The sequence below is a fragment of the Lutjanus erythropterus genome, chromosome 7 (genome assembly GCF_056507025.1).
Source record: "Lutjanus erythropterus isolate fLutEry1 chromosome 7, fLutEry1.hap2, whole genome shotgun sequence".
NCBI lineage: Eukaryota > Metazoa > Chordata > Actinopteri > Lutjaniformes > Lutjanidae > Lutjanus > Lutjanus erythropterus.
The window spans coordinates 30,050,590-30,069,797 of NC_139323.1; the positions used below are offsets into that span (position 1 = coordinate 30,050,590).

A 19,208-nucleotide genomic window follows, 5' to 3' on the forward strand; every position below is an offset into this window, starting at 1 on the left:
GGCCACTTCGTGTGACTTCTCATCATGGAGGGTTGCCTTCAGGAAATTAGACATGACTTTGTTGTCTAGTCAAAGACATTCTTTTTGATGTGTGACTGCTGATGCTGTTCTTTACAATCCTTGTCACCAGTCTCATCTAATCATGTGAAATTTGTTGTAGTCCAGAAGGTTTGAAACACCAGAGGGAAGCCGACAGTGTTCAGTCAGTCCTTTGCTTGCTGTGTTTTTTCTGACAATGATTTTATTATCATAAATGTCAACTTATGTGTGAAAATCCCCTTTAAGACTTTGTTCTCTGCATCATAGTGCAGGACTGCGGGAGAATTTATCCACATGTGAACTAGTGTTTCATGTGTCTTTTGGCCTGGTCAAATGTGAAAGATAACTTGTGAAAACATGAATTTCACATGTGGTTTTCACTTGTAAACAGCTCAACTTTAAACGCTTTAAAACTGGTCGAGTTTTATTCTATCTTCCTTTAGTGTTACGTTTAATCTGCATGGAAAAAGGGATATTTAGAAAGTACTGAGCCCCAGAGAAAACATTTGAAACCCACAGTGCACTTTAACAAACACTGAGGTAACAGATATTAAACATCCCAGCAAAAACATTTTCTCAGACATTGTATTTAGGACACAAATAGTGACTCCACGGAGCATTTTAAGAAACTGTGATTATGTAAGTGACCTAATAAGGAGCTGCCACTGCCAAACTCTATCTGCATACGTGTGACAGTCATGAGGGATGCTGCATCTGATTCATGACCAACAACCATGTAGACAGAAAGTGGAGCAGCAGCACAAGTGCAGCCGCCCAAGTCTGCTTTCTGTTTGTGTGACGACGAGGCAGCTCTTTTCCAGTCTGATCTGTTTACCGCACTCTAAAAATACCACTTTGTTGCATTTCCATAGTCGCGGGCTCTGTCGTTTTCATTTGTTTATATGGCGTCTTCAGATGTTGGCAACCCTGCATGTCCACATGGAAAAGGAGCAGCCTCAGGATGCAAAAGACTCTCAGCTGTGTTAGTGAAGACAGGCTGGAGGTCGCTGTGAAACATGCAAAATGTGCAATTATTCAAACTAAAGATAATCAGATTTTTAAGAAATGGGTTAGAAAATCCTTCTTAATGATCAGCCTGTGTGCGTCTTAGCTTTGAAGTAATCCTGTTTCTTAATACCACTCACCTATCAACAGTGGTGGAAAGTAACTAAGTAAATTTACTCAAGCTCTGTACTTCTTTGAGGTACAAATACTTTACTTGAATATTTCCATTTTATGCTCTCCCACGAACACAAGATTCTTTGTTTTAGATTGACAGAAGGTTGCAACTAACAGCTCTTTTAATTGTCAGTTAATCGGATGACTATTTTCTCGATTAATTGATCAGATGTTTGGTCTATAAAAAGTAAAAAAAGTTGTGAAAAGTCATGATCAGAGTTTCCCAAAGCCCAAGATGGCATCCTCAAATGTTTTGTTTTGTCCACAACCCAAGGTTTTTCAGTTTACTGTCACAGAGCAGTAAAGAAACCATAAAATATTCCCAGGGAATCATTTGGATTGTCCCTTTTATGTTTCTTAAAAAATTACCCAAAGTGGTTAATCAGTTATCAAAATATTTGGTGATTAATTTAATGGTTGATTAATCGTTGCAGCTCTAAACAGAATATGCATCAGCTCCACTTTGACCAAATCAGTGAAAATCCAGTTATATAAAATGTATAATCACAGCGGTCATTTTGCTGTAGAATAAGTACTTTTACTTTTAATACTTACATACCTTTACAACAGACAGATTAAAAATGTGGGACTTTTAACTGTACTAGAGAAATGAAGATTTATTTGTTTTATGGTGTTGTTGCTCCATTAAGGCTCCCATTTGAGTCGCAAGAACAGACCAAATTGAGACTACTGAAATAACAGAAATTTATCATTTAAATTCCTCAGAAATAAAGATTATTATTTGCTTGATAGAAGGTTACTTTGAATGAAAAATAATGTTGGAAGTAACCATTTTGAGGTATAAGTTGCACATTAGATTGCCATAATGTAACTGTGGCTTTGTTATTGAACATCGTTCAGTTAGAGATTAATACTAATTCAAAATCCATCTTCCCCCATCAGTAGTGGAAGAAGTTATCCGATTCTTAAATTATGTAAAGGTAAAATTAGCCCACTGTAGTCTAAAAATACTCCATTACAGTTAAAAACCCACCATTCAAAATGTTTAGTAAAACTGCGCAAGTAGTAGTAGTAAGTAACTGCTCATGCAAAATTGCTCTTTTCACAGTGTGATATTATAATAGAGTATTATACTTCTGCTGTACATGTGAGAGCATTTTAAAGTTGTAGTTTATCAATGTGGAGCCAATTTTAGACACTTTCTATGCTGCTTGGTACGTTATAGTACTGCATATAAGTATATCATGTGTTTTTATATGTTAAAAAAAGGCTAAACCTGTCAGATAAATGAAATGGGGCAAAAAACACAATATTTCCCACTGAAATGTAGTTAAGTAGAAGTATTAAGTGGCATAAAATGGAAATACACAAGTAAAGGACAAGCAATGTATACTTAAGTACAGTCTTAGAGTAACTGCAGCCTACTTAGTTACACTGGTAATCAGATGCTTTCCTCAAGTAAAAGAAGCAATGACCCAGTGTACAAATGCACCATAATAAGTTAAGTCCTGAAATTGATGAATTACTTAAGTGTTAATGGCCGACAGTGTCTACAGTAAAAGTTCTCTTTATGCAGGAGATTTGGGAGCTGTTGGAGAAGAGTTAAAGTACTCTGTTATTGAGTAGTTTAATCTATAATCAAGCTTATGAACTGATTGATTGCAATTTAAATGTTATTCTGCAAATTAACTCCGACTGCAAATGTAGAGCAGCACAAAATGTAAATACTCACTTAAAGTGCAGAATATCTCAGATTGAGTTTATTCACTTTGCCGTCACTCTGGGGGTGGCCAATATGTCTTATAAATAATATCTTGATATTTTTAGGCTATGCCACAATATCGGTACACATTTTCGCTAATATAACAAACCCTAAACTCTCAAATTGTGCAGACATCTGATCTTACAGAAAGTGATACAGTGACATAGATTAAGCTACTCCACAGTATGGGTCTGGGTGATAAAGACCAAATCAAATATCACAATATTTTTGACCGAATACCTTGATATTTTGACAATATTTTAGGGATGACTGTTGCTGCTTTCACAAAATATTAACACAATTTTACGAGTTTATTTAAATAAATAATCATCAGTAAAGTTGATTTAATGACTAGAACAGTCTGGTAGGTTCAGAAAATTGTATCACTTTACTGTAATCCAGCCTTTAAAACCAGAAAAAGCATATCAGAATATAACGATATCTAACAAGATTATATTTGCATGGTCGTATATCATGATATTGATAAAATATCAATATATCACCCAGCCCTAAACTGCTGACCCTCCTAAAAACGACCAGAAAAGCAGCATTCAATATGTGATCATGTGTTTTTGCTCAATCTCATCTCATTTTAATACAAATTAAATAACTTTTCCACGTGAATGTTTATGGAAAGACAGAAGTCTTTAGGAATGTAGCCTAAAATATATATCAGCTTTATTGAAACCTTTTACAAGACAAAAAGTTGGCAAAGGGGGGGTTATACAATAAGTGCAAGGATTGTTGCAGTTCATGTTAGCCTAAAGCGTCGTGTGTGTAGTTACTCTAATAGGATAGAACATAGTTACATAGAATATAATTTGTTTGCACGTGTTACAAGAGCAAACACATTTAAAAGTCGTGTTTCTGAAACTTCTTTTGAAGAAGAAAACGCTTGTCAGGGTTCATATAGGCAAAGTGGTTTTTAAAAGGCCTCTGGGGTTTCTTCATTCAATTCCTTCAATGCATAGTTCAACCCAAAAAAAAAAAAAAAAAAAAAAGAAAGAAAAGCTACTTTGGCTGCATTTAGGAGGCAAACATGTGACACCACGGTACATCCTGGTATGAATCCTCCTCCTTCAAAAATAAGACCAAAAAAAAAAAAAAAAAAAAAATCAAAGTGTCCTCTTTGTTTTGTTTGTCATGTGACGGACCTGCAGTTTCACTGTGACCGTCTCTGGTCTGGAGTCCACATCAGCGACACCTGAGACGCTCACATCACGCAGGGTTTGATGTCCTGACACACGCTCTGGGGGTGGTGATGGTGGTGATGGTGATAGTAGGATCCGCCAGCCGAGGGGTGGAAGGAGGAGATGCCGTTAAAGTTTAACACGAAATCTTTCCTGTCGCACACCGAGGAATGGCTCTGATAGCGTGGGATCCCCACTGCACACGAGACACAGACGAGAATTAGTCAAATATATCCAAGTACACAGGGGAAGACATTCATATTCATTATGCTTTCTGAATAGCCTCATATTTTTTATTTTATTTTGTTTTATTTAGCATCTCTTAACCAGACTTCTGTATTAAATTTTCTGCACAAAAAAAACAACAAACAAAACAAAACAAACAAACAAAAACCCCTCTCCTGTGTGGGAGGTAAATATCCTTAGTTTTGACCGGAAATGAATGTTTTACACGTCAAATGCTCTCAAAAATAAAATATAAAATAGACAGACTTGAAATTAATGCTTAACATATCAAATATTTTCAAAATAAAATTTTGAATAGACAACCAGTCCAGAAATAAAGTTTTAAACATCAAAGAGTTTTACAATAAAATATAAAATAGACTACCTGTCCAGAAATGAATGTTTCTCATGTCAGATATTTTCAGAATCAAATATTAAATAGACTACCAATCCTGAAACTAATGTTTTACTTGTCAAATACTTTTCAAAATAAAGTAGACTATCATTCCAGAAGTGAATGTTTAACATTTCAATTATTTTCAAAATAAACTAGTAAATTGGGCCCCCAGTCCAGAAATGAAAGTTCAACACGTCAAATATTTTCAGATTAAAATATAAAATAGACTACCAGTCTATAAATTTATGTTTTACATTTTAAATAATTTCAAAATAAAATGTAAAATAGCCTGGGATATTTTATTAAGCTCAAAAAATTTGAAATATCAGTTCAGTATTTTAAAATTCCCAACAAAAGTCGCCCTGATCCTGCCATAAAGGCTTTTAAATTAACAAAACTGACTGCAGAGGATGGATAAGGCCTTGTTTTATTGATATTATTATTATTTATTAAAAAAAAATATAACATTCTCCTTTGCTGCCTCGCATCTTTATGGAGATACAGTTGCATAAATGGTTTGTTTCTTTGCATAAATATAAAATAGATAAATAAATATAATCGTTTTGTGCATTTGCCTTCTTTATGACCTTCACATGGTGACAGCACAATCATGTCCACATTAATTTGATATTTTAAAGGCACCGCCTTTCTTCAGCTATTTGTAAAACTCAATTATTGCTTTTATTTTGATTGATAACCAATAACAATAATCAATGTGAGTAGTTTTCCCCTGGAGGGCCCAGTGCTTGAAAGAATATTTAAATCAGCGTCACTGGGCGTCATTTCGTGTCTGTAAGTGAGCCTTTATTTCCAGAAACAGAAAAATAAGTGCGGAGGCTGCGGCTTCGTCAAGGTCATAAGGACTCCAGATGTGACTGTTTTTCAGGGGGAAGACAGCAGGCTTTATCCTCCGGGCCACAGCTCGCTGCCCTGCCTGCGCCCGTTTTCACAGACAACAACACACGAGCCCCTCTGCACACTGACTGACAGTACAGATACCGACCCTGGAACCGAGCAGTCCGGCACATTTATCCTCAATTACGACGCTGCGTAAAGTTTAACAAGGCCTTCCGTCTCTTGTGGAAACGCGGTGCGGTTGAAATCCTCCGCCGGTGTGGTCCGACCTGCGCAGTCTTTGTTTAGTTAACCTCTGGGACCCTTTCGGGCTCCAGCATGGGTTTACTCGCCTCGGTGAAATCCCCAGACTTGAGTAAAGCCTCGGTGTGTTGTGTTAAAGTAAATGAGCGTGAACTGGGGAGGTGAATTAAGAGCGCGAACACAAAATATCTGTTTTTCTTCATCTTTTTTATTAATAGGCGAAATATCCTGTGAAGATTTGTACAGATGTGACTTAGAACAAACTTTTTCATGTCATGGACCCCCCACAGTAGATGCATGTTAGTCCACAGGCGCCCAGATTCAGATAATTTTGTCTTAAACCCTCTGAGTTTTTTTTATTTTTATTTTAGGCTTAAAGATGACATTTTTTTTTACATTCAAGATTATTTTAGCACTTTTCCATTCTGACACTAATTAATTATCTGCACATATGTTGTATTTTGTTTGTGTTATGAAAGAACTGCAACTCTGATTTCGTTATACAATTCATAATGATGATAAATGACCTTGAATGATAATAATAAAGTTTGGTCAATCAATAATTAAACTAGGATCACTACAAATTACTATCAATCAAAACGACCAACTCAGTTTCTTCCCCTGTTGTTCCAACTTCCAAAAATTGTGATAAAAGTTAAAAAATATTCTTTCCTCCTTTTGGTGGGGACCCCCTACAAACCCACTCACGCCCCCCTGTTGGTCCCTGGACCCCAGTTTGACACTGACATATTGCACATTAGCAGCTCTGAGAATTTAACTTAATTTATTTATTTAAATAATTTTGAAAACTGACTGTAATTTATTGAACCAAGCTGATAGGCCAGCGCATGGTCATGTGCGGGTCTCATCATTAAATAAACATTCAGTGAAACTTTACTATTCACTAAAATAACGTACACAATTGTTCAATTATTTTGACACCCACAGCTGTTTATCTTTGTAAACGCTTAGACTAAAATGAGGGTAAAACTATACATCTGAAATTAATTGTACTATATGATACATTTTTTTTATTATTAATCGCCTTGCATGAATCTGAAAATTGCAATTTTGTTATTATTTCTCCTCTCAAATAAACAAGACAGTCTTCACTCTAAATATTAACTATATTTATGATATATGTGACTTCGTAATTGACTTTTCACTCCTTAAAAACATTTAGAAATAGTCCCAGGCCTCTGCTGCAGAAAGAGAATAAATGTTGCATTTTGCAGCCTGTCCTGCAGAAGCTGAGGTTATTTATTTCGTGTTTTTATCAGTTTATTTTTTATAATCCCCGCAGATACTCGGCGGGGTTTATCCTTCCCAGTTTTGAGCCATACGTGATTTTGTGGTACCTGATATGTCGCTGCTGTGGCTGTCCCTGCCGTTCTGGTGGAGATAGCTCTGCTCCAGGGAGTAAGGCGACATGCCGGAGTGTAAACCGGAGGATGCGGGGCTGCTGGAGGCGAGAGGCTGCTGTTTGATGTAGGGGGACCCGCCGGAGGACGCCCAGTGTGCGGATGTACTCGCGTACGGGGAGTGACCGTCCAGCGCGCTGGCCATGGCCGGAGAGGACGGTACGGGGCTGCTGCTGCTGTCCGCTCCGTACTCCCCGTTAGGCGGCACGGGGCAGCTCGCCATGTACGTGGAGCCGGGGCTCGGGGACATGTGGGGGACGTGGTGTCCGCCGCTCAGCCCGTCGTACCCCGCGGCCATCGAGTTGCTCATCATGTCCAAGTTGTAGCTGTTGCTGTGACACGCGAGGGACGCGGAGGGAGCCTGGAAGTCAAAACTCTGCGGCAGGATGGAGGTGCCGAAGCCGATCCCGTTCATCATCCGATACATGGGCTTCAGAGCTTGACATTTTCTTCTGAAGCCTCTGGGTCTGCGGCGGAACGAGCCCTCCTCAAACATGAACTCGCTGCCCGGGTCGATGGTCCAGTAGTGGCCCTTCCCCGGCCTGCCCAGTCCTTTGGGCAGCTTGATGAAGCACTCATTCAGTGACAGATTGTGCCGAACCGAGTTCTTCCAGCCCTGATAGGAGCCCCTGAAGAATGGGAAGCGCGCCTGGAGGAACTGGTAGATCTCACTGAGTGTCAGCCGCTTGGTGGGGGAGCTCTGGATTGCCATGACGATGAGAGCGATGTAGGAGTACGGAGGCTTCTCCGGTCGCCGCAAACCGGAGCTCGTCTTCTTTCCTTTAATGGCGCTTGACGAACTTTCTGTGGCGGCTTGTGGGCTCAGCATGGCGGGGTGCAGGACGCCGGACACCGGGCTGGATCTCAGAGGAGGCGGAGGGTCCAGCTGCTGCTGAGGGGTCTCGGTCGTCATGTCAGCTCTGACGTACGACTGGCGTAGAGTGAAGAGAGGGAGGGAGAGAAGAGGAGAAGAGGAGAAGAGGAGAAATGTGTCGGGATCCAGCGGTCAGTGCCCTGTGCAAAGTGAGCGTTACACCGCCAGTGGTCCTCAGAATCCCAGCGCAAAATGGAGAGAAATCTGTCTCCAGTTACGCACGACGCTCCCTTGACGCACGGCGGGTACGCACTGACAGAGAGAGGAAGAGGAAGAGCGAGTGGGGGGAGCTGGTTATCCACTGGAGACTGAGTGTCCAGGGCTGCAGCTCGACACAGAGGCTCCACTGGGTGTCACAGCGGCGCTAAGTGGTGCTGTGTGGCGCGCAGGGTGGCCATCGACCGCCTTAATAGTCCCTCAAGTGGAGGAAACGCGAAAACCCCTCGACTTATTGTGCGCAACAGTCCAGCCAAACAAAGCTCGACCACCTATCATTTCATAAATCTTTCTCCCCTCTACGAGAGCCCCCCCACCTCCACCACCCCTTCTCCTCATCCGCACTCTGCGCCTGCAAATCTCTCTGAAATCAGTGACGAATAGAGCCACCCCCCCTCCACCCTCTTGCCAAATCTGGCCCAAGTCCACTTACCGTTCTCAGCAGCCCCTCATTCTCTCGTCGTCTTTCTCCCCCCTCCCATCCACCCCCTCTTCTCTTCTCCCCAAGTTCGGACTACACGCAATTAAGCCATCTATCAAACCTCCCCCAGACATCCCAATCAACAGCGCCACACGCCAGACGCACAAGTTAAAAAACGAGCTCTGGTCCTGCATGTATGAAGCTGTGATCTCAGCTCGATGTGCCACAGATCATACATTCTCCTGACACGAATAAACCACCACAATATGTGCAAAAAGTCCATCTTGCAAACTTGCACCACAATGCTCAAAACATTCACTTGGGCCTGCAGTGTGTGATAACTGCAGCAGATATCAAAACGCAATAAAAAAAAAAAAACGCACCGTTTTGTATTATTTGTATTATTTTGCTCATAATTTCCTCCCAAACTGCTCCAGAGGATAACAAAAACAAACTGTCGCGGTGCCGGGCTGGAGAGAGAGGAGTGTGAGAGATGGAGAGGTGGTGGTGGTGGTGGTCTTTACCGTGCGTGTGTAAGCGGGGGGTTGCTCTGAGTAAATGACTTTGACATGAGTGGAAGCAGGCTTTTTCCATCAAGCCCGGCCCTGGATACCACACACAGCGCGCCAGTGTCAGCTTACCGCCCCGGGCCAGAGCCGGTCCCATGGGCCCCACGTTCATTAGAGAGAGAAAAGCGAAATTAGGCGAGCGGGCGTCGACAGTTTCCTCCCCTATGGAGACATCACACACAGATTTGTCCAACATGATGGAGTTATATATCCCATAAAGGTAATATCAACATCCGCGCTGCGTCGGAGCGGAGATCATTCAGCTCTGAAGGGAGAAAAGCGTCCAGTTTTGTGGCTGGTTTTGTTGTGCATGTTTGTCACAATTTCTTTTTATTATGCTTATTATTTATGGTCACGCAAACGTGATATATCAGCGTTTTTTAGGTAAAATCAATTTCTCTTTATGCAATTTGAAGGAGATAAAACAAACATTATCAGTGAAAACTTTGCAGGAAAATACATATATCTACATCTTATTTCTCGTGCTCCAATCTGTGTGTGCGCACGTGTTTGTCGACACAACCTTTTAAAGTTTAGATATAGCCTGGCCTGGAGGATTTTTTCAAACAATAACCAGCAACAATAACCTTTGCACTTTGCACAACAAAGGATGTGCGGATAAAATCATTTTCCACCATGACACACACACAGAGAGACCGCAGCGCAGTTTGGAGGATCTTAACGGCCCCAGAAATTTCCTGCGACATCAAAACTTATGACCCCCGCCGAGATCAGGATGCGTTGGCCCGCAGAGGGGATCTTTGTTCTGGGAGCGCTTTGAAGACGCCGGGCTGCTGCTTTTACGCACCGAGATTATATGAGCTCCCAATTTAGCCTTTTGCAAATATCAAGCGGTCAGCAGCGGCCACCACGAAAGCTATTCAGAGGTGTTTTTGATAGGAGAGTTTGTCTTTGGAGTACAGGCGCGGCTGGAGGCCCATATGAGCCCAGTGCCGACATAATAAGGCCTTCTGTTTGTTTTCATGTTTAGGCTGAAATATGTTGTTTATCCCCATAAAATTTAAGATTTACAGAGAATGTTTGTCGGGCTTCCTGACCTCAGGTAACCTGTTTCAGGCAAACATGAAATGAAATGTTCATGGCCTGCAATTAAATGAAGCAGGGGAGACCGGGGGCAACTGCAACAGGGGGCAATTGTCACACACTCAGTTCCACCAACCAGAAAACAAGCTAGAGTGATGACACACATGCACAGAAGGATTATCTCTCTGCCTGGAGCAGGATCATTTCACCTCAGCATATGTAAATATATATTTGAGGTATGAAAGTTACTTTTTGGGGTGTTGAGTATTTTTCTTTTGCTGTCTAAAGTTTAGATTACTGCTAATTTAAAAGTAGAGTCAGAAGAATTTGTCCGTGCTCTTTGTAAACACACCAGAAAGATAGTTGTTTATTAAGTCTCATTCCCGGGACTTCAAAAAACTACATTTTGGGTTGGTTACACGTCCCGCACGCAGCAAAATAATGACAAAATAAAGAAATACAGGCAAACCTCTGCAGAAACAGATGCCACAGGGATTATGTTTATATGAGTCTATACATTGTTTTTTTTAAACAAGAAAATGTTGCATATTATGCCTTTTAAACCTACACAGATTTTATCTCTAGATCAGTGGTATTTAAACTTTTGTGCCCAAAGCAAGTCAAAATCTCAAGGCACACTTCATATATAGACTTCATATCTGTATAAAACATTACCTCTAGAATATGTTATCACTCTGTAAATTGTTATTTTCATTCACTAATGCTAAATAACATGAAATAGTCATGAAATATTTATTAACAAAATTATTAAAGAATTCATTAGAAAAATCTCATCAGAGCTGTAACACACCTATTTAAACCAGACAGGTGACAATTTAAAAAATGAGATAGTAATGGAACTGAAAAGAGGGAGAGACAAACACTAATAAGTCCAATCATACAGCAACTGCACAAAACTGATGACAAATTAATTGATGATAAAAAATAATTGTTAGTTGCAGCCGTAAGTGTGACGCTGTATTACAATTTCCCTCAAGCCATATGGCCTCATGTGAGCACCTTGTTTCTGTGTTGACATAGCTTTTCATCAGGGAATGAACATATTCAACTAAATTTACATCCAAAATTACCTTTAACTCAATTCAAATAATTAAGATCTAATTATACCACTTGAATAGTTGCCTTGTCTTCTGTAAAATAATAATAGTAGACTTTCACTTTGAATATATATGATGCCTGACATCTAAAATAATTTGAACCACATACAAAAAATCTTATAGTACAACAGTAATGTGATTACTCTGAAGTGTGCTTTTATTTGAGATACAGTGGGTTAATATGACTCATTTATTGTTAAAATAGCCCCTAATCATTGTGACAACTGCTCCCACAAATGGGGCAATCATAACACTCTGACTTTTTGCATCAAATTTAAATATTACAGTCTTCTCCTTGTTAGTGAAAACATACCACTTGTATTATTAATTAGCGCACATATATATGTTTGTTATATCAAAAGATGACTCGTGTATTTCTAGTAGTTTGTTAGTTATGAAGGAAAATGTAAAAGTAAAAGTTACAACTGTTCCAGGTCTCCCCTATTATGAGGATCATACATTCAGTATTTATATCTTATATGTATTTATTTCTTAGGAAAAAGAACCACCAACAAATATTTAGAAACAAGTTTTATCCAAATGTTTATATATAATAATACAAATATAGACATATATATAGATATTTTTTTTACTGTCCTTACATATTATGTAGGCCTGTAATAAACAAAATTCACTGAGTAAAACAATAATAAATGCTGAGCTGCGACTGTAATCTAATATTCTCTCGGCTGCTCGGCTTTTCTTCCTCCGCCTGTGTTTCCTGTGGCGGTGCCGGGAGCTCTGGAGCTGCCTCTCCGGGACTCTGGGAGGTCAGGCGCGGTTCAGTTTGCCGGAGGAGTGACAGACTGTTTGGACTTCCTAACATTGTGCCTGACTTAAAGTTTGGTTTCATAACACCGAGGGCCTTATTCGGAGGCAGCCAGCCCTGCAACAGGCCTGAGAGTTCCCCCTCAGTGAGCCGGGCTGCTCGGTGTCTGGAGGACCGGGTCGAAACAGACAGAGGGGCTGTTTACAGACACGAAGGATGCGCGTCATGACAGCAAGGATGTAACAATGTAGGGACACGGAGAGCCACGTGACAGCCCCGCAGACAGACACACAGGTATGCTGTTCCGGCGTTTCACCTGCAGGTTGCAGCATTGTCCCTGAAAACAGGAGCGAGTCTCACCTGTCACCTGTCAGCGCGCTTCTGAAAACAGACCTCTGCTGAAACGACACACACGCGTCATGATCAGCAGGGGCCTGTGAGCTGAAGAACACAGGCCTGCTGCACCGGAAAGTCACTGGGATGGTGTCATTAAAACACGGTTTAATGCTGAGACGACTACAGGATTTAATTAGGAAATGTGTGGATACGTTTTGACCACCTGCATCACAGGAGTTCATGTACAAAAATACAACATCAAGGTTTTACCCTCTGTGGTACAGAACCTTTAATGCATTTGTTCCTGTAGGCTGCTCCTCAGTGGCACAGTGTTGCTGGAGGGTAACGTCCGAACAAAGCTTATGAAAGGAGTTAATTTTTTCATGTTTTCCTATTTTAAATGTCTTTTAACTGGTGAGGCAATTGATTTTTCCATGACTGTCTATAAATTCAATTCTCTATTTTCATTCCTCGTTATGATTGGACGGTGTGGCTTTATGGTATCGGACCCTAAAGTGTACCCTAAAATATTTTTAAAAAACCTTTAAAATATGTTCATTTGATATATTTTAGGATTAGGAATACATCACAAAAGATTTTTTTTAAACCAACGGGTATCATAAGGACACTATTAAGGGTTAGAAAATTGAATTTTGTCACTTCATATATTTTGCTGTTATTTTGAATTATAATAAATGTAACAAAAGTGTTACACTCGCTGCCCTTTAGACCGCAAATAAAATAAAATAAAAACTTTTGTCATGCTGTGGCATCAGTGTGGGAGCAGGATATAACTTTGGAAAATGACATGCAGTTCTTGTTTTGTGATTGCGTTTGGCAAAAATAAAGCTTATTATTTAAGAGGCATATTGTTTGTATTTGAAGTATTTTGAAGTGCACACTAATACAAACACACAAGGCTAATTTGAACCGAGTAAATTTGATACCAGAGCTCATTAAGAAAATAATAGGAGTATTATTTTCCTTCAGTATATTGTCTATAAAATTATTTTTGGCGAATAATTTCTTAGGAACCATAACTTTGATATTTTACAGTAACAGTGACTCAACAGCTGATGAGTCTGGGGTCTGTTTCAGGACCGCGGAGAGCAACTGCAGCCTCCTCCGGACAGTAAACAGCCTGCAGGACTGCGTGCGTGCGTGTCTGTTTGTGTGTGTGTGTGTGTGTGTGTGTGTGTGTGTGTGTGTGTGTGTGTGTGTGTGTGTGCGCGCACGCATTGTTGAAGATAAAAGTGTGTATGTATGTATGTATGTATGTATTTGTGTGTGTGTGTGTGTGTGTGTGTGTGTAAATCTGAACATCTGGCCGACGTAAATAATCAAAACTGATATTTGTGTAATGATGACGGAACAAACTGTTTCTTTTAGCCCACATAGGATGAGACATTTCACGCCGCGTATTTATCTTTATTTTGTCTCGATTTTATTATGAGTATTTGTCCTCTGATCATGACTGAAGCACCAAAACATTTGAATATTTCTATTAAACATTCAACGGCATAGTTTATATTGTTAATTTGATAAAATGTAGAACAGCATCATTATCGATAACCTATCAGTGGTCTGTTCATATAAAATAAGACCAATATCTAATAATAATAATAATAATAATAATAATAATAATAATAATAATAATAATAATAATAATAATAATTACTAAGTTATCCGTGAGTTATTCTGGCTGAAACATTTGTCACACACTTGCCACTTTCTGTGGCTGTTTTTATTTGTATTTTATTATTATTAAAAACGTTCTTTGTTTGAAATGTAATATTATATGTTCTTCTCTGATAAATATTTGTCGTCTGATGAGCGCATGTACGCTCTACGTGCAACACACAATACATAATTAGAACAAGAATGTTTATTTATGTTTAATCTTTAATTTTTAAGCTGTTAAAGTTATTTTATTTGTTTATTGTGGTTTTTGCCTTTTAAATAAGCCACTACTGTCATCACTATTTACACATTTTCATTAGAAATATATATATTTTTTAAAAGTGTAAGAGGAGCCTTAAGGCAGTATGTTGGACTTTAACTCTATTATTTTGACTTATTATCAGGATTTAATTTTCAAAAGATTTAAGACCAACACATCCTCCTCCTTTTTTACCTTTACAGTAAAATCCCTCCTGTTGAGCAGGTGTAAGGCCCATTCACTCCCGCACACCTGCTTCTGATTCTCTCTCTCTCTCTCTCTCTCTCTCTCTCTCTCTCTCTCTCTCTCACACACACACACACACACAGACACACACACACTCTTTCATGTCTGTAATGAATAACTCATTGAACATCAGGGTCCCATTGTCTCACGTTTTTTTTTATTCATAAAAATACCAGGCATGCATGAATCAATCTGAGAGAAAACATTTCCATGCGTTTCTAGTGCAGCCACGTGACTTTTCTCATCGCAGCTCAGTCAATATTTTTTATATTATATACAACAATATTTTATTTATACAGCAGGTCATACAAAACATGAAAATATAAATAGATGAATGGTTTTATGTTTCAACGTGGCACTTGGTTGCCGTCATACAGTAGAAATGACCAATGAACCATGGATGAATATACACTCTAAACATCTCTAACACACTCTCTCACACACACACTTCCACACACAAGCAGTAGAATGTCCTGCGATGACTCGGTCACCGCACAGCTGGATCAATATTATTAACAAGACGCCATGTTGGACTGAGTGACAGCAGCCATGATGATTCCCACACAGTTAAACAGCGGAATCACAGGAAGCTGAGAGCGCCCACAGAAGTGCATCATGGGTCAAAAGTCTGACAGCAGTCCGCGTGCTTCATGACAGCAAAGAGTCTATATGGAACCCTCGCGCCTTGCTGGGCACCTTGAGCGCGTGCAGCACGGCGTCAGGTGCTGCTGTCTGCTGGAGGTACGTCAGCGCGTCCCTGCCGGGCTCCGTGCGGCTACTGTACGCCCCCTCTGACAGGTACGCGTGCTGCGCAGGGTAGCTCAGAGCGTACGGCAGTACGTGGGCCCCTGGGGGCCACTGGTAGAGCCGTGGAGTGTGGGTGTCCGCGTCAGCGTGGCTGTCCTCCCTCCGTTTGAAGGGTGTGCTTAGGATGCTGTCGATGGCGAAGGAGCTGGAGAACTTGGCCCCCACCCTTTCCTCCGGGGCCGGGAGGCGGGTGTCCTCGCTCAAGATGTCCAGGCTCTCCTGCTGCTCTTTCGGGGACCTCTTGGCGATGCGCTTCCTCCTGCGGCGGAACACCCCGTCAGCAAAGGTGTACTCGCTCTGCGGGTTGAGCATCCAGTAGTTGTCCTTGCCCCAGGGCCTGGAGGGGTCCCGCAGCACTTTGAGGAAGCAGTCGTTGAGGGACAGGTTGTGGCGCACTGAGTTCCTCCAGCCGGTGTAGCTGCCGCGGAAAAACGGGAACTTCTTCATCAGGTAGTCGTTGATCTCCGCCAGCGTGAGGCGGCCGCTGCTGGACTCCCGGATGGCCATGGCGATGAGGGCGATGTAGGAGTAAGGAGGCTTGGGTCTGCGGGTGTACGGCTTCCCCTTGTTGCCGTCGCCGCTCTGGGTGACAGGTGCAGGGCTGTTGGCCACGCAGTCCCCGTCCGACCCCAGCTCGTCCCCGGATAGAGGAGACGGGACTCCCCCCTCTCCGTCCATGCACAACTCCAGCGGCTTCTGCGCGAAGTGGTGCGCAGAGAAAACTTCAAGTTTCATTTTCCTCAAAAAACAGAAGGGAGACTCCTCCGGTACAGTGTGAGCAGGTGCAGCAGCAGAAATGTCTCTGAGTGTCTGTGTGTTGTAAAGACTCGTCTGAAGCGCTGGAGGCACCCTGAGCCTCAGTGTGGAGCAGCAGAGTACAGCTCTGTCTCCGGAGACACGCTTGTCTTGCTATAATATAATGCCTCAGCGAGGGACGGCCCAGAGGCGGGGTTTTCAGCCCGAATCCATTGAAGCGATTGAGTGATATAATATATGTATGTTTACAATTGGACGCTACCGTGGCACGCCATGAAGGAAAAAACACAGTGCGGGAGTGAGGAGGCGAGAGAAGGCAGGTAGAAAAATAATTAGTCTGAAGTACAACCGGAGAAAAAAACATCTGTCCTTAAAAAAGTCCAGGAGTCGTTTATCACACAGATGATGAGACACAGCAGCATCAGCTCAGGAGTTTTCTTAACAAAACACCTTTACTTTACAAAATGGTTTGCGCTCTATATCCAACATATCAGCTATTTCTGCGGGATTAATCAACAAAAACTTTTTTCTTACTTATTTTTTCTCTGCCTGGATTCAGATAAAGTGAAAGTTCGCTTTAAACATCTGCAAAGAATGAATTCAAGTGCATTTTTTTTCAACTGTAAGCAGCAGTCGTGCTTCGATTTTAATTTCTGTTCTCTTTACTCGCCTCTTATCTTCTGGGGTGATACGACCAGTTAGATTTCAGGTTGTTCTGTGGGGAAAGATGCACAATGTCGCGCACAATGATGGCAGACATAAGAGAACAGGATAAATGGAAAACTAAACTCGGCTTCAACCTGTTCCACCACCGGGGAACAGGGAAGTTATGCAGGCGCAAAACTGTATTAAAAGAGTTAAACGTTTTGGATGCGTTCCATAAACGCACGAAGAATGATATGTAAGCCCTCAGGTTGAGCAAGACGAGTTGAAAGAATAATAGTAATAAAAAAAAAACAACAGAAAGATAAAGGTTGCCTGAGAGGTCATGTAAAGTTCAGAGGACACCTGCGTGCAAAGAAACAGCGGAGCGACAGAAGCCTGGCTGGAAAACAGACGATTCACTCCGCGTCTGAACCGGTGATGCAAATAAGCAGCGAGAGGGAGGAGGGAGGCAGTGTCTGTCTCTCAGAACAGTATTTCACTGGTGAATGTGAAGGGGAATCCTGATGACCCTAACAATATCACTTTTATAGGCTTAAAGTTGGATATAGTTGGGATTTAGTTTTTTTTTTTTTTTCCATGGATTTTAGTCCTCATAATAAAAACTTTTGATAGGAGGAAACATGCTTATATTTTGGTACAAATAAGTACAACAGGGTCATTCCATAGCATATACATTAGTTGGAACAGTCAGTCCAAAAATCTCACACTGTTTGATGAGAGCCAGGGCCTGAACAACAGATTTTGAGGCCCCGTTCCTCATAAGGGCAATGGAGGCTGGTGGCAGAGGTGGCAAAAGTACACGCATTCTTTACTCAAGCAGAAGTACAAATACTTTTGTAAGCGATCGTAGAAATACTGATTCGACTTCTTTACTCAAGTAAGAGAGGCTCTGAAATGTACTCAAAGTATAAAAGTAAAAGGAGAAGGAAATTTTTACTGGCTGTTTCTGTGCAAAGCTAACTGATCTACACGTTTTCTCTGTGGTCGAGTCTCCTTCTTTGACTGACTGACTCTCTCTTTCCTCTTGTTACATCTGCCGTATGATGATATGCACTGATGGATACAGCAGTCTTTTCTATGTGTTACTGTCCCATCTTTCTAAAATGAAATCAGGCTCGATGTTGGCAAGATGGCGCACAATAATGCAAAATAAATCCATTTTATTAATTTATTTATCATTAATTCTCCTCAAAAGCTGCAGGTCTAGTGACACTGAGGGTTTCTGCTTCTTGTGCAGCAACCACAACATTAAAAATCACCATGAACAGAAAGCTCTTATTCTAGAGTTATCAATTTATTAGGTACTGCAGTGGCTGTCCTGGAATAAATTTAACTAAATTTCAGGAGTCTCAACTTCTTTGAATTAAATTTCCAAATATTTCACCTTGTAACATATTAATCATTAAAATTTGCATCAAAATGCATAAAAGTAGCAAACTAATGTAGTAAAATCCACTAATTTTAAGTAGTTAAAAAATGGCGCCTCCTGGTGAAAGTATGAAAAAAGGACAGACAGCCTGGTGTCACCAAATGGAATATGAATAACAGACCAGTGTTTTAAGTCATATTATGTATTATTACAACACCTTTTTTTGAACAATGAGTGAACTTAAGACAAATGAGTGAAACTTGTAAAGATGATTTTTTGCGACTCTCTGCTTTAATCCTACAGGGATGGTTGAAGAAAGACAGGAAATGGTGAAAATAAGACCGGGAACAACATGCAGCAAAGGGCCCGGGCCAGAATCAAACTTTGGCCGCTGTAGGAAGGACCTAGCCCCAGAACACGGTGTGCATGCTGCACTAGGTGAGTCACCAGGGCCCCCCAGACAATGAGCAAGACTAAAATCAATTTGTTTAAAGTAAGTAAAATTGATAAAAAAAATGCAAAAAAAGCCTTCACACTTCCATGTGGTGCCCACTGTTGATGACATAGTTACACTTTGCGAGCTCAAAGAGAAGCAAAGAGCAAGCAAAAATGGTTCTGAATGTACAGAGAAAATTTTAGGATCATCAAGCTTTTTAAACCTTGTGTACCACTGTAACACAGATTTGGTGGTGTGATCATTTGACCTTTTATAAGCAATTGATATATTAGCCATAAATCAGATTTGTCTGCAGACATTTAGTGAAGATATGGCGGATTAGTTTGTATTTGTAAGGACTGTAGCTCCC

The 19,208-nt window shown here is 40.8% G+C and overlaps 2 protein-coding genes across 2 annotated transcripts; both read right to left on the minus strand.

Annotated features, from left to right (window-relative positions):
* Positions 1 to 3,503: 3,503 nt before the first annotated feature.
* On the minus strand, positions 3,504 to 8,700 carry foxf2b (forkhead box F2b). Its single transcript, XM_084723499.1, has 2 exons — positions 7,210 to 8,700; positions 3,504 to 4,327 (listed from the first exon to the last, which is right to left on the minus strand). The coding sequence occupies exons 1-2, from the start codon at positions 8,183 to 8,185 to the stop codon at positions 4,155 to 4,157; spliced, it is 1,149 nt and encodes a 382-aa protein (XP_084579625.1). The 5' UTR covers positions 8,186 to 8,700; the 3' UTR covers positions 3,504 to 4,154.
* Positions 8,701 to 14,939: 6,239 nt separating this feature from the next.
* foxq1b (forkhead box Q1b) lies at positions 14,940 to 16,491 on the minus strand. The gene has a single exon (XM_084723500.1). The coding sequence runs from the start codon at positions 16,344 to 16,346 to the stop codon at positions 15,453 to 15,455; it is 894 nt and encodes a 297-aa protein (XP_084579626.1). The 5' UTR covers positions 16,347 to 16,491; the 3' UTR covers positions 14,940 to 15,452.
* Between the last annotated feature and the right edge of the window lie 2,717 nt (positions 16,492 to 19,208).